The sequence below is a fragment of the Thrips palmi genome, unplaced genomic scaffold (assembly GCF_012932325.1).
Source record: "Thrips palmi isolate BJ-2018 unplaced genomic scaffold, TpBJ-2018v1 HiC_scaffold_4, whole genome shotgun sequence".
Taxonomy (NCBI): domain Eukaryota; kingdom Metazoa; phylum Arthropoda; class Insecta; order Thysanoptera; family Thripidae; genus Thrips; species Thrips palmi.
The window spans coordinates 2,321,678-2,335,713 of NW_023144631.1; the positions used below are offsets into that span (position 1 = coordinate 2,321,678).

Consider the following 14,036-nt stretch of genomic DNA (forward strand, 5'->3'; position numbering starts at 1 on the left):
TTTCTTCTGTTTCCGGCGTTCCCTGTTCCTTTATTCGCAGGATTGGTTTATGTTGTTCCGTGTTCCTCATTTATTGTTAATTGCGGGAATCATATTGTATCCAAAAAATAAGAATGTTTGCGCTGAGTGATTGTAAAGTCCATTGTATAGTCTCTGACTAATCTATCTCTCATGCATTACGGATGCGTGATGATTTAACAAGGTATGCACATTCTTCTATGTAGTTCATCTTAAGGAGGTTAAATCTGCAGAAACTGAAACATTCCCTCGAGCTGAACTTGTTAGTCACAGTAATCAGTTTTGTAGCTTTCATCTCAACATCTTTTCAGAACTGTGTCAGATGAATTTTTGAAGATTTTTTTCCTTTCATAGGCATTTAATGCATGCACCCAACACGTAATGAAAGTAAAGATGTGATGCCGGATGCAAATGTCTGCTTAATTCTTTAGAATGAGAATGATTGGTGGAGAAGTTCATGCTACCATATCATGGCACTAACTATTCGGCATTGATTAATTTTACTATTTATTTGTGATGCAGCGTTTTTTAAAATGATTGTTGCTTTTGTTTTGAACAGAAGTATAATGCTTTTAGCATTTTTTGCCGTATGGTGCTGGTGCCCATTCATCGTCTGACAAGGCGTCTCCTAGGCTTCCTTGCCATCGCATTAGCCCTTGTTGCCACATGCTTTCTAATTGAGCAAATGCGCCACATCTATCACCAGCATTTAAAATTCGGGCGTCTTCAGACTTATGGGCACTTTGTAAGAATACAATCATTTCCAATTCTGTCTTTTGTTAAACTTTGTTCTCAACATAATTTTTCAAATTAATTTATAGTTGGTTTTAATTAATGATGTTAATTTTTTTCAGGTTGATGATGTAACCAAGGACATGATCAAACTGGAAAATCTGGCTAACAAGTCAAGTTTGAGTGTTGACCAGTTATTTATCATGTTAGGACAGCCACTGCCAACAAAAGAAGTTTCCTTCAATTTTTCTCACAACTCAAATAATATGAATGACAGCCAATCAAATAGGTGACATGACATAAGCTGCCAGTAGTGGTGGGTCCAGAGACGGCCTCAGGGAGAGGGAGGGGCAATGCAGCACTTTTTGCCTACTTCCAGGGGCAAAGTTGCTATCCAGGGGCCAAAGGGTGGGGCGGGGGATGTCAATTGTCCTTTGCATTCCTGCTGAATCTGCTCCTGCCAGCAGCAGCAATTCATCATGAGTTATCGAATCTGAATCTCAAGCTGTAATGGTGCAAAATTTTTAGGAAAAATAAAAGAGAATTAAAAAAGTGAACAATACATGTCCTTAAGCAATGATCAATGTTTAAAATAAAAAATTGACATTCTTACTCAAGATATGTTACTTTATTTATTTGATACATATATTACAATATCTAGCTCGAGTACAAGAACAAAAATAAGAGTAGAATTTAACCCTTTGCACATTTGATTACATGCATGGATTATTATATCACTGTACAAAATTCGATGGTTATTTACAATGTTCTAGAGCTTGCTAATTGTTTATACAGGTCAGATTTAAGACTTAAAAGCTGCGAAAGCAGCGCTACATATTACAACTTCTTAACAATTTGCCAAGGTAGGGTAAAGTATACAGTTACCGTCAGTTTAAGAGCATCACTTTCTTTTCAAGGGCCTCTAGGGTAGGTTATGACATTTAGACCCGTGCGACTTGTTCCAGACACCTCACAAGGATCTAGTCAACGAAGTGGCTGATAAAGATTTCACGAAAAACTTTTTGTGTCGCTCTTATTTGACCTGAGAAAATGGTTACCGAAAACACAGTTATCGGCAGCCAAAATACAGTTATCGGCACCCAATATGACAGTTATCGGCACGCCTTGTTTAAAAGGCAAAACATGACCGAAAGCGACGAAAATTTTTAACAGTCGTCACAGGCACTCTATATCACCCCTCGACATGTCACGAACCCCCTCTCTCTTCTGTTATGCCTCTTGGGCTCTTCTTTTTAGACTCACAGACTACTAGCACCATGAGTTGCGAAATAACAACCTTCCAAAGCACCGAGGAGGACATCTCGTAAATCACGTAGATCACTGGGAAAAAGTGATCCGATTTCGTTCAAATTTAGTAGGGGTCCTCCTATGGTCTTAATGAACCAGAATATTCACTCCCCAACGATGCCCGAAACAGCAGAGAAGTTTGAGGCCACCCTGACGATAACTGTGTTTGGGGTGATTTCTTGGGTACAGTTATCGGCACCCCCCGATTGAAGACAAGCAAGAGGAATTTCTGTGCGCCAAGCACAGTATGCCCTCTTCAATAGATGGGGAGAAGGAACCTGGCAAAGAGAATAGTTTATTCCCGCCCACATTCACGAATTTAACGAAAGATTGAACCCCTGTTCCTAGCATAGAAGATAAGAACGGGCGGCCGAAGCGGCTTCATTCTGCACTTGACAAGAAACGTGGCTCTGTTGGCTGACATGCTCAGTCAAACGCGATGCTGTCTCGGTCCTGCATGCTCAAAAGGTGTCTCTAGCGACCTGCATTGGCCGCATCACTAACGGACGCGTACTTGCAGGAGCAGGACCCAATTATTTGCCGAGATGACGATAACTGTACCCCTGCCGATAACTGTATAGTTTACCCTATACTGCAAAGAGAAAAAATATGACTAGGTGAAGCATTGCTGCTTCAGAAGCTTGGTCACAAATCACACACTGCCACAAACCTGACAGCAAGCCTGGATAAAAAACAGGACTGAAGAAAAGGGCCTACAAAACAAGAAAGTGGCCTCAGGCTTGCTTACTGGTGCTGTGCCTTCTGTGGCGCTGTGGCACTCACACTGGGCATATGCCATTCAATGGATTTCTTGAAAGAAGTCCACGTTTCATACATGCAGACAATGCAGCTAGATAAGTATCACTAACAAGACGTAACCAAACGCACTGGACTGGCACCATTTCAGAGACACCTCAAAATATCTTACTCCGTTCCATCCCTGCAGACCAAAATTGAAATGTCCACTGAACTTTCAAAACACAAATCATTCTTATCTATATAGGAAAGAATGAAAGTGACAGTTAGAAGGTCTCTATACTTGCAATAGTCTACTTTAAATACTTTTTTTTAGAAACAAACTTAAGATGAGGTACATAAAGGTAGCATGCCAGAATATGAATGCCAACCCTCATATCCGACACGGTCGTTTACCAGGCACATGAATATCTTTCACATTAGGAATGAATTAGTAGAATGCAAATATTTTAACTGAGTAGGAGAAGTTTCTTACTCATAATTATTAGTACCCCATCCACATTTCTCATCACAGAATTAAACTAAAGGCACAAGGTCTGATTCCTTTCTTAAGATTGTAACAACTATTTAACACTTAAGCACTGGGGAAAACATCAGGAACTTGAGTGAAATGTTCCTCAAACCAACCAGATCCTATTAGCACATTTTCAAACCTCTTTTCTAAACATTTCCAACATAACGTTAACCACTTCCATGGTTAATAACTTGATTGAATAAGTATCAAGGTACCAGCAGTTAGGTAAAAACACACTCTAAAACCTCAGTCAAAACAAAAAAGCGAAATTGAACTTGAAAACAGAAAAACATAGATGAAGAAGGCTTGTTACAGAAGCTAAGCCATATTTCACTGAAAACTAATACAAAAAGAGCATGATTTAAAAAAAAAACATACTACCTATCAATTTTGATGACTATTATGAAACTACACTCAGGTGCAGGTATTTTATGTGTCAGAGACAGAATACAAAGCAATTGTGCCATCATCCAGAGATGCTTCGGACCAAAAATGAAAGCGTATCTAAGGAAAAAAAAACTCAAGACAAAATATTCGGCAGTGGTACAAAACTCAAAAATACTATTATGTTCCACCTCAAGAGGAAAACAAAAATACTCAGACGTTAAACAAGATTGTTTAGGATAAAAATTGTAATACAGAGCTATATAGCACTTATAGTTTAATTGTAAAATGCCAAAAGGTACTGGATTCAAAAAATTTATATATCTATAAAAGAATACTGTACACCAAATAAATAGAGTTCACACTGTTCTAATTTGACACAACTGAGTAAAACACCAGTTTTGAGCAAAAAAAGAAAAATAAAGTGCAAAATTTGGAAAAATAAATAATAATAAAAAAATCTGTAGAGAACTATTAACAGGGTGGTTTACAACCAACTCTTGATACTTTATGCTTCACAAAGAGTTTGCCGCAGGACCTCGACTTTTGATTGCAGTAACCAATCCACAGAACACACACAATTTCAGCCTAAATACAGTGAACTTAATAACAGTCAAGCTTACATAAAGCTTTTAATTTTGTGCATAGCTTTTAACAAATGGAGAATAATATCTAACACAGCCATAACTGCACAGTTTACCTTTGTTCAACAAATGCATAAGATGTCACCTGTCAACTTCATAGAAGAATAGTTAGTCAATAAAAGCAGTCAGTTTCTCAGACAGATTCCATGAAAGACATCATATATATGAGAAACTAAAGCCAATGTCAGTATTGCGATCAAAGCAGCACAACCCAGTTTTAAGGGGAAGGTTTCTAACATTTCAACAACAATATAAAGTTTTGCAGTTGAATATCAACTGAAGCATCAACAACAAGTATTCCTTTTAAAAGAGCAGTCTTCAGATGAATTATTTGATCCTGATTATGTTTAAACTCATTCACATGTTGAGCAAAAATTTAGTACAACAAACTTAACTTTAAAATCTGTTACAGTCATTACAACAAACTATTTACATAATTTACAAAGAAGTCTTATATCTAAGCAGATAGGAAATAAATAAGCCTGCAGCGCAAAGAAAATGCATATATGTGAGCACAAGACAAACAGACCCTTTGCTGGGCCAGAACTAAAAGCCTTCAAAGGCAAATGGGTCAGAAAAGAAAGAGCGAAATAAAACCCAGTGAACAGGGTAGTCGGGAGGATGGCTTAACATAACACCCTACAGAAGAATACATCAAACTAAGTCATTCACATGACAAAAGATGGGCAGAATATAAGCTTTTGGCATCTTTCACTAGCCTTAAAATTCCTATTGGTAACACCAATTTTGAAAGTCCCAATAAGAATGAAGTAATCATTTAAAAGATTATGCTAATATTGCTTATGACCTTGGGTAGTTCTAATACAATATATGGAAGGATAAATAAGTTTAAAAAAAAAAATTGATGGGTACAAAAGATGCCTTGAAAAATGGAAAAAGCCAAGGGCATTCCAACAACGTCAGAGCCTGCTGCTTTTAATATGAAGACAACAATACCATTCAAGCTCAAATGTAAGATTTAAAAATCGTGTAAGTTGACAAAACTTGAAACAAATAACATCTGTGAAATACATTTGACCTGCTGGGAAACTAATGTACCCTGCACTGATATTCAATAGATTTCACATAGTGATGTAGAGAATAACAGAAAACATCTTACATTTGAGCAATTTAAACCATCTCAAGTAATTGCAGTTGTAGCACATATATATATATGGGTTGCACTCGATGATATGCATCACTGACAATTATTTACGACACCACCTCCATTTAAAATGCAAACACTGACTCCACCATTGCCTACACTTCCAAAGTTGCTGGCATGCAGTAGTTTGGGGCGGTGCCTCAAGCCGATGCTAGCAACTTGATGTATTGTGACCCCATGAGGCCCCTGACAGCTGTAAATGATGTGAAGGAGGTTGAGGAGCCTGTTGCTTGGCAGCTGCAAAACAAAATAAGTTGTCAAATCAAAATTGCATTTCTATCAAGAAAACTTTAAAGACATGGTTGATATCAACATACTTGTTCTGCTATTGTATATTTTGGAACAGTTCTTGAATGGTTGTGGTGCAGGAAATTCATGGATGCCATGAAATGAATCCAAAAAGCGAGCCTCTAAGTCACCTAAATCAGACAAAAGTGGCACACATATTTAGAGTAAGGTCTATTGGAGGTCAATTCTCGACGATGCAGGGAGGACGACTTACTTAAACTCGACGTGGACGATCCATTTCTCATGGATGAGTTCCTTGTGGGAGGTGGAGGTGGGGCAACATTGAGACTCTAAACAATTCAAACACATTTGGACATTACCAACAAGATCCACATTTGCAATGAAAGGAATTACTTCCATTTGATTTTCAGATACTTACGGGCGGCGGAGGTGGGAAGGCTTTTACCGGGGCCGTGCGGTGCGGGGGCGGGGGCGGCGCCGCGGTGGGCGGCGGAGGCGGAGGCACGTGCGGTGGTACGGGCCTCGTCGGGGGCGGCGGGGGGCGGGCGATAGGGGGCCGGGGACGATTCGTGGGCGGAGGTGGGGCCGGCGCTGTGGGTTTGTGGAAGTTCGGAGGCAAAGTAGCTGTTCTTGGAGGGGGAGGCGGATTGGAGACTTTATAGTGCAAGGAGTCTTGAGATTGGTGGAAAGAAGGCAGGCCCGATCTGCTCAAATCCCCCTGGCTGGCAGGTGAAGTCGGGAACATGGGGCCTGCGAGACACAGAGAAAAAAATATACATTATAACTATGAGAATTTACGACAAAATCATAGAAGCCCGCTGGAATCCTGAGACTCTGCGGAATTTCATCGGCCCCAGCATATTTACCAGTGGGAGGTACGACTGGTGGTGACCGAGGCACTCTGACACTCTGCGCCCTAGTCACTGCAGGTTTAGGACCACCGTTTGCTACTTTCTTCATTGGTGGTGATGGTTTGCTCAATGCAGTATTAGGAGGAGTACTGGGAGGATTTGGTGCCATACCAGGTGGTTTTGGGGCAACATTAGGCTTTCCATAACCCCCTACAGGTGGTTTATTAGGAAGAACAGGAGCAGTCCTTTGGCTTCGGTCAGTTAAAACTGAATCTGAAGTACTCTACAAAATATCATGAACAAGACAACAGTATTAGCTGCAAGTAAATGAATAAATCAAAAAAATAATAAAAGTTTGGACATACAGTTGCGAGCCCTGTTGGCTTCTGATTTGCTGGAGGCGGCTGTGGGGGAGGGCCCCTATTCTTGACATCGCCCGGGAAAGGTCTTTTTGGAGCTTCTGATGGAGGGGGTGGAGGCGTTGATGCAGCAGGAGATGAAGGAGCGGGAGATGATGCTGATGCATTTTCCCCTCCTCCAAAAGAAAAACAAATGAATAAAGTTAGTTTTATAGCTGAGCTATGAAAATGTCAAAGCACAACTGGAAAGAGAAGTCACCTCGACTTCTTCCTGTGGGCTTTAACTTGGGCATGCCACCAGCAAAAAGCCCTCCCAATCCGTTGGGAGGTGCACGCACTGGCCCAGGCCCAGGGCTACCACCGCTTGCAACACGTGGAGAGGGTGACCCATTGCTCCCACCAACCTTTCCTAAAAACAAAAATTATTTTGTAAAACAGATTTGGAAACAATGTTAAATATTGGAATATATGAAAGACAAATATCTTGTTACATACCCGAAATCAGTGGGGCAGATTTGTCAACTGTTTCTACTTTTTTAAGTTTGGTACCCGCTCGGATCGACTGCAGAAGCATACCACGGCCATCAGCACCCCCTGACCCCCCAAGCGACAGAGATGGCATCGCAGGGGGAGGGGGTGGACCTGGTGGAGGCGGAGGTCCTGGTGGGGGAGGAGGCGGCATTTTGCTTTTGGTGCCGACAAACCCTAAAGTAACAATCAAACCACACTATATGAGAACAGATTAACACACAAGGAAAGACAAATATGGGAGAAAATAAACATCCGCAAGAGCCCTAACATACATTAACAAGAGATGAAATGAAATAAGGCAACTAGAGCATGTGTTTATTTGCTGCAACAATAGTTGCAAGACAACAGTGGCGTTGAGTTGGGTGTACAATCAAAATAAAATAAATTGAGGGAAAATATTAGAAAATTTGTAGTACATGCCAGTCAAACTATTTCCTCGGTACACACACATGCCAAAGACTTGGCACTCGTTTGTTTGCTAAATATCGAAAAGTACACAGGCATAGAACGAGGAGATAAGATATAAGACGAAGCGAAATAGGCTGAGGGGAGCACTTCACTGATCAGGGTTATGTTCCTCGTCAAGAAGGTGGGAACCCCAACCCGAGGTCAAGTCTGCCTTTCCTGATGTTTGTACATCGACACCACAGTGCTTAGGCACATGGCAGCGACTAGAAAAGTGTCTCAAGAATGCCGCTACTAACTGAAGTCTCATTTGTGTATATTTTCATGGTCTTTCTTGATAACTAGATCGTCAACCTGTTCCTTGGAACACGTCCTCCAAACTCACCTGTGATCAAAAGGCTACAAATGACGGCCCAAACTCCAGAATTTCGACTGGGCTAGTTTGGGGGCGAAAATGCTTTTCAAGCATTGTTAGTTAGAGCTTACATTGGGTGGGAGGCTTTCAATTTGCAGCCCACCAACATTTTAGCAAATACATCAACACGGCCCAGCTCCACCTATCAATATGGCTGCTGACTCAGTTGAGATAGACAGAGATAGAACTAGATGATAAACAGAGACGGAAAAGAGAGAAAGAGAGAATGCGCCAATGAATGGGAGGGAGAGAGAGACAGTGAAACTTGGCGAGAACTCGGGGGACATGGTAGGAACTCTCGTGACGTCACACGGAGAGGCCGTGGGAGTTTTGACTGCGAATAGCGCTTCGGGTGTACACTGCCTATAATCAAGAATCGTCTGCACCTTGTTTACTTGCTTTTAGAGTGAGGGTTTTGGCTGTTTCTGCACTTAATGATTGCAGAGCTTTGCAGGAAATTTATTGCCACTACTTACAGTTAAAAATATCACAATTACTATCTGAACTAAAAAATATAAAAATATATAAACTTAGAAGGATAACGTGAAACTTTTCCTAACAGCATTCCTACTCGCGGGTCATGGGGGAAGTCGCAGTCTCCGGGTCTGGTTGCGACGGGTACAAGGGTTCTGAAGGCTCTGCGCGGTCGGGGATTGTGGTGGTTGGTGGTTCGTCCGGGCTGAAGGAGTAGGGATAATCGTCAGACGTGTCGGAAGGGAGACCGAGGGCAATGGGCGCGGGGGCGCGTCCGACGGTCGGCGGGGCCGCGAAGGTGGGCAGCGGAAGGGTGGGGGTGGGGGCGCCGTACGTGGCCGTGTACTCCGTGGGGGTCGGCACCGGCGGCACCGCCGGCGGCACAGACACGCCACCTTGCAGCTGTTGACGGTGCGCGGACGCGGACGCGGAGGAGAGCGCGGTCGCCGAGGCGTTCGGCCCCGAGCCGGACGCGGAGGAGTGAGAGGACGCCGACGCGGAGGAGTGAGAGGACGCCGCGGAAGAGTGAGAGGACGCCGACGCGGAGGTGTGAGAGGACGCCGCGGAAGAGTGAGAGGACGCCGACGCGGAGGAGTGGGACGAGGCCGACCCCGATGGCCCGGACGGCTTCGAAGCGTGGGTCGAGGATTGGGCCGAGGACTGGGCAGAGGCCGAGGAGGAGGGCCTCGAAGCTTGTGACTGCGCCGCCGACGTGGCCGAGGCCTGCGATTGCGCGGCCGATCCGGAGGGCCGCGACGGCTTTGACGGCCTCGAACCGGCAGGGACCGGTGGCTTCGATGAGGAAGGTCCTGCTGCGGCCGAGGTGGCCGAGGCTTGTGACTGGGCGGTGGCTTGGTGCTGCTGGTGCTGCTGTTGGTGCTGCGGGCTGTGGTGGCTGAAGTGGGGACCGCTCTGGTCCACGTAGAAACCGAGGCCGGGACCCTCCTCACCGTCAGGCTTTGTGAGTCCGGCGTAAAAGCTGAGCTGCGGCGACGCGCTGCCCGCGTTCGCCCCAGTGGCGGCCCCAGCCCCAGCACCCGCTGGGGTCGCGATGTTCGCGGCGGAGGGCGAGGACGGCTTCTTGTTCGTCTTGATGCCGTCCAGGAACTCCTGCAACACGGACGGCACGGCGCGCTGGTCAGCCAGCCAATGAAATGGACATGGACGGCGACCGCGGCTCCGCGGCGACTCACCTCCAGGATGGCGTCGCAGCGCGCAGGCCTCGGGCATGAGCACTTGATGAGCTCGGCCAGCTGCAGCTGCTTGCGGTGCAGGTTGTCGAAGGCCCTCTGCAGCAGGGTGTTGACGTACACCTTGACGTCGGCGGCCGAGGGGATGACGGGCAGCCGGATGGGTTTGCGGTGCACCTCGGCCTGCAGATTGACGCCCGGGATGTAGGAGGGCAGGATGGAGGACAGCGTGGGCACCTTGGGCAGGTACTTCTGCACGCCCTCGGGCAGCCAGTCGGCCAGGCGACGGGTGTCGCTGCCCTGCGTCGACTCGTCTGCCGCCTCGGCCGCCTCGGTCGACGAGTCCCAGGCTTCAGTGTCCGCGACCGAGTCGAAGAAGGCGTCATCGGGCTGCCGGAAGGTCTCGGGGACCGAGTACCTTGAACAAGCGCACAAACTATGCAAACACTGCAAAGAAATAAGTTCCAGATATGGCGACGCTTCCCTCCAGGACCACTCACTCTAGAGGCGGATGCATGACGTTGTCGGCTTTGTCAATGTCGTCCGTGGTCACTGTCACCATGTTCTGGACGGACTTGAGGTTCTCGTCGTCGTCCTGGAAGAAGGGCAAGTCCCACAGCTTGTCGATGGCCTTGAGAGTCTCCAGAGGCAGTTGCGGGCCCTCCTTGCTCGGCAGCGAGAAGCGGGGCCTCAGCCCTCTCGCGAAGATGTCGGTGCGAATTCGATCTGGAGCAGTTAAAAACGTTAAAGCTCGGCTGTGGCCGCTCGCGCGTTAGAACACAGACACTCACGCACCGTCGACAGGCGGGGGCCCGCCGACCGCGTCCACCGCCACGGCGCACCCCGCAGCCACCAACAGCAGCCACGCGGCCGCCGACGACATCGCCATTTCCCAGTGCCGGAGCTAGACGACGCGGGCCTCCTCGGCATCCAACTGGCTCGCGGCGGCGGCCACCGGCTTATACACGGAGGCTGCGTGGCGCGGGGCGAGGGTGGGTGGCAATGTGATACGGCGGCCTACTGCAGCAGGGTGCGTCTCTATCGCTGTCCGTCGAGAGTTTCTCTAAGTGGAGGAGATAGAGTAACGGGGCCGACTCCGGGCCGCGGCACAATTTTCTGAAATGAGGGCGACTGCGGGTCGCGGAGTTAGCGTCGCTTTCGGCGCTTCTCCGGGCGAGGAGGAGGGGAGGGGTGAGCGGGGCAGCCCTTGGAAGGGCACGGGGTATCGCTGGCTGCGGCGCCATTGCCCCGGCGGCTAGCGGCCAGCTATTCCGGACTTGAATCGTGTCAGAAAATTCATCTGGTCAATTTTGAAACCAAAATCTGTCCTGATGTGCCTCGTTTTCGGGTTTTTGGCAGGTTAGAAAACGGAATTATTTGTGACCAAACCTGACCAAGTCGATCGGGTTCTTTTTCTTCTTCCCCGATCTTCTTCCCAGCTGAGAGCAGTCTGCAAGTGCTCGGGGCAGAAGACTATTTGATCGACTCCGACTTTAAAACTAGAGCGCCCCAAAATGCTCTCCCGATTGGCGTCCAGGGCAGGTAATATTTCTTGCCTCCGTTGTACGCAAATTGTCGCTGACGTCAAACCAGACTTTTGTCGTACCCATGGACCATTCGGAGTTCAAGTGTAGCGGGCCGCTCTAACCTCTGCACAGCGATTTAGTTGCTTGAATCCTTGAAATAATTTTGTCGCCCGGCCTGTGATCTGTTGCATCCATCAATGAGGACTTTATCCTGCAGAGTATTCTTTGTTGTTATCCTGGCAAGTCTTGCGCCTGTCAAAAGTCGGCGTTGCCGTAGTGGGTCATTTGAAGGTTGTGGTGCCCCGTCGTCTCTGTCTGCGCCCCTCTGGCTTGAGCCCCTCGATTGGAGCGTTGCCCGAGAATATCATTTCTTCCCTGACAGACTGTCGTTTTGCTTGACCCGTATCTAATGGGGCAAGTTCTTGCAAAAAAAAGCACTGACACGTTCAATAATTTTTTGGTACCTCAGTCTGTTTTGCCCCAATCTCCCTTCATCTTGTTTCTTCCTGAATTTTTTGATTTACCCTCCAATGACATGTGACACATGTTTATAAGTTTTAGTGTTTTGTATATTTTTTTTGTCAACAAGAGTGCGGTGATTGTAATCAACTTGTCATTGTTTGTGTTCCAGCGCTGCAATGTCAGCCAATGCTGAGTCGCCCACTGGTTGTCAGTGTGCAGATGGCATCATCTGCACCTGCCCCTGCCAAGCCGAACCCAGCTATCCCTAAGCTTGAGGATCTTGAGGATCCCATTGACAAGGCTCCGATTGTTCCTGCTTTGAACAAAGAAGGACCTGAACGTGATCTTGTTAACTTCCCGAGGCCAGTGCAGAAGGAGCACCCTGATCCTGTTCGCCTAGCATTCATTCCTGAGGAATATTTTGAATTCTTCTACAAGAAAACTGGTGTTTCTGGTGCGTCGAACTTATTGATACATGAAGTGTTATTATTACTATGATCTTCCACAATCTAAACCTATGTAACCTATCTTTTTTTTTTATTTTTTGTTTTAAATATAAACTTTAGGTCCTTATATGTTTGGCATTGGTATTTGGACATGGCTGCTGAGCAAAGAGATCTACGTTCTGGAGCACAACTTCTACAACGGTCTCTCCATGTTGTTGATTATTTCCATCATCCACAACAAAATGGGTCCCCAGATTGCAGCATGGGCTGATAAGCAAATTGATGTAAGATATTCAAATGTTCAATGTTCTTATGAATAATTAAATTGCAACTGTTTTCCAACTTTATTTTTGTGTTTGCAGCAATGGTCCAAGGATACCAAGGAAGCTGAGGATCAGGAAAAGGTGGACATCAAGGGAACTATTGCTGACATTAATGATTACAACAGCAAGCTGGATGTCTACAAGGACATCATGAATGCTCGCCGTGAGGCTGCTGCAGCTGCTCAGGAAGCACTCTACCGAGAGTGGCAGGTCACTGCTTACCAAGAGGTAACTAACATTGGTGCTCAGTTCTTGGAATGTTTCACTTGCTGCTGAAAGTTCCCCCTTTCATGTTCCTTGTGTTAATTATCATTTCAGGCTAAGAAGAGGTTGGACTACCAGGTCGACCTTGCTACTGTTGAACGACGCATTGCCCAGAAGAACATGTCCTCATGGATCACTAACAATGTCCTGAAATCCATCACTCCTGCTCAGGAAGCTGAGGCGCTCAAGAAGTGCATTAGTGACTTGAAATCTCTTTCCGCTTCTGCTTAGTGGGGCTTTCTTTAGTAGTCAGCGGGGAGTCTTTTGATAATGCTGCAATAATTCAATTATTCCACCTAGCCTAGCTATCTAGGTTCATGTGCAAGTGGATTTACCTGTCCAGTATACAGTCATCAAAGTGATGTATGAATTAAAATGAAACACCTTGTACAAATTTTTATGTCAAGTTTAATAAATGTTAAGCTTGGGCTTTAGAAATTGTCGTCTCTTGTTATTTCTTTCACCAATTACACCCTGAACTTTGAGGAAACATTTGCATGTCAGGGCAGGAGTGCTCTAGAACCACCCTAAGACTTTGCGTACAGTTTACAGAATGGCTGCGTTCTTCCAGGATAGAAGAGCTTGTGTTGAGTGTGTGTTGGTCACCCATCAATGAACAGAGGGATGAGGTACAGGCAGCACTCCGCTCCGACACTCATGAACAAGTTGTCAGCAGAAATACTGCTTAAAAATAAGTCCATTCCTTAAAATTACCATCAAACCGCTATTTATTCAAACGATTCCAACTGTACGAAAATTATCCTAATTGTTCCTCATTCTCATTCGTGTTGCACGCACTTGCATCACGTGGTCGTAGTGGGATGGAGCAGTTCCCGCTTCACGACGCCCCGCCCCCCGCCAACGCGAACACACCGGCACGATGTAAGTTAGTCTGCCGGCACGCCTAGAGACCCTAAAGGTGCCTGGGCCTGGGGGTACTCGCGGGTGCCTTAGGGTGGTAGCACAGCAGGAGAGGAGAGGGTGCAGGGCCTAGGATATGGCATGGCGGTTAAGTCCAAC

The 14,036-nt window shown here is 46.1% G+C and overlaps 4 protein-coding genes across 6 annotated transcripts; 2 read left to right on the forward strand and 2 right to left on the reverse strand.

Annotated features, from left to right (window-relative positions):
• Window positions 1–8: 8 nt before the first annotated feature.
• LOC117649983 lies at window positions 9–1,367 on the forward strand. Its single transcript, XM_034393213.1, has 3 exons — window positions 9–202; window positions 578–763; window positions 873–1,367. Exons 2-3 carry the CDS (start codon window positions 608–610, stop codon window positions 1,041–1,043), a joined length of 327 nt encoding a protein of 108 aa, XP_034249104.1. The 5' UTR covers window positions 9–202; window positions 578–607; the 3' UTR covers window positions 1,044–1,367.
• LOC117649963 (WAS/WASL-interacting protein family member 2-like) lies at window positions 1,360–8,581 on the reverse strand. 3 transcript variants are annotated; one of them, XM_034393179.1, is made up of 9 exons: window positions 8,302–8,581; window positions 7,476–7,685; window positions 7,240–7,389; window positions 6,987–7,156; window positions 6,637–6,904; window positions 6,189–6,520; window positions 6,024–6,099; window positions 5,839–5,940; window positions 1,360–5,758 (listed from the first exon to the last, which is right to left on the reverse strand). In XM_034393179.1, the coding sequence occupies exons 2-9, from the start codon at window positions 7,660–7,662 to the stop codon at window positions 5,673–5,675; spliced, it is 1,371 nt and encodes a 456-aa protein (XP_034249070.1). In that variant the 5' UTR covers window positions 7,663–7,685; window positions 8,302–8,581; the 3' UTR covers window positions 1,360–5,672. The 3 variants fall into 3 exon arrangements, with proteins under 3 accessions (XP_034249070.1, XP_034249069.1, XP_034249072.1); XM_034393178.1 differs by lacking the exon at window positions 8,302–8,581 and adding an exon at window positions 7,932–8,040; XM_034393181.1 differs by lacking the exon at window positions 8,302–8,581 and adding an exon at window positions 7,784–7,802.
• Window positions 8,582–8,898: 317 nt separating this feature from the next.
• Window positions 8,899–11,013, reverse strand: LOC117649503 (pneumococcal serine-rich repeat protein-like). The gene is made up of 4 exons (XM_034392372.1): window positions 10,791–11,013; window positions 10,496–10,721; window positions 9,999–10,413; window positions 8,899–9,915 (listed from the first exon to the last, which is right to left on the reverse strand). The coding sequence occupies exons 1-4, from the start codon at window positions 10,882–10,884 to the stop codon at window positions 8,899–8,901; spliced, it is 1,752 nt and encodes a 583-aa protein (XP_034248263.1). The 5' UTR covers window positions 10,885–11,013.
• A 369-nt stretch (window positions 11,014–11,382) lies between these two features.
• On the forward strand, window positions 11,383–13,307 carry LOC117649976 (ATP synthase subunit b, mitochondrial). The gene is made up of 5 exons (XM_034393202.1): window positions 11,383–11,537; window positions 12,153–12,437; window positions 12,550–12,713; window positions 12,792–12,980; window positions 13,071–13,307. Exons 1-5 carry the CDS (start codon window positions 11,510–11,512, stop codon window positions 13,245–13,247), a joined length of 843 nt encoding a protein of 280 aa, XP_034249093.1. The 5' UTR covers window positions 11,383–11,509; the 3' UTR covers window positions 13,248–13,307.
• Window positions 13,308–14,036: the final 729 nt, after the last annotated feature.

Bases quoted from the DNA above. Each gene is read 5' to 3' on its own strand.
- LOC117649963 (XM_034393178.1), bottom strand. From the start codon at position 7,962: ATGTGTGTGTACCGAGGAAATAGTTTGACTG. The intron at 6,100-6,188 runs GTAAGTATCTGA...TGAATTGTTTAG, and splicing joins CCTTCCCACCTCCGCCGCCC to AGTCTCAATGTTGCCCCACC. The intron at 5,759-5,838 runs GTATGTTGATAT...TTTGTTTTGCAG, and splicing joins AATATACAATAGCAGAACAA to CTGCCAAGCAACAGGCTCCT.
- LOC117649983 (XM_034393213.1), top strand. From the start codon at position 608: ATGGTGCTGGTGCCCATTCATCGTCTGACAAGGCGTCTCCTAGGCTTC. The intron at 764-872 runs GTAAGAATACAA...AATTTTTTTCAG, and splicing joins TTCAGACTTATGGGCACTTT to GTTGATGATGTAACCAAGGA.
- LOC117649976 (XM_034393202.1), top strand. From the start codon at position 11,510: ATGCTCTCCCGATTGGCGTCCAGGGCAG. The intron at 11,538-12,152 runs GTAATATTTCTT...TTTGTGTTCCAG, and splicing joins CCGATTGGCGTCCAGGGCAG to CGCTGCAATGTCAGCCAATG. The intron at 12,714-12,791 runs GTAAGATATTCA...TTGTGTTTGCAG, and splicing joins GGGCTGATAAGCAAATTGAT to CAATGGTCCAAGGATACCAA.
- LOC117649503 (XM_034392372.1), bottom strand. From the start codon at position 10,884: ATGGCGATGTCGTCGGCGGCCGCGTGGCTGCTGTTGGTGGCTGCGGGG. The intron at 10,414-10,495 runs GTGAGTGGTCCT...CGCTTGTTCAAG, and splicing joins GTCATGCATCCGCCTCTAGA to GTACTCGGTCCCCGAGACCT. The intron at 9,916-9,998 runs GTGAGTCGCCGC...TCCGTGTTGCAG, and splicing joins GCTGCGACGCCATCCTGGAG to GAGTTCCTGGACGGCATCAA.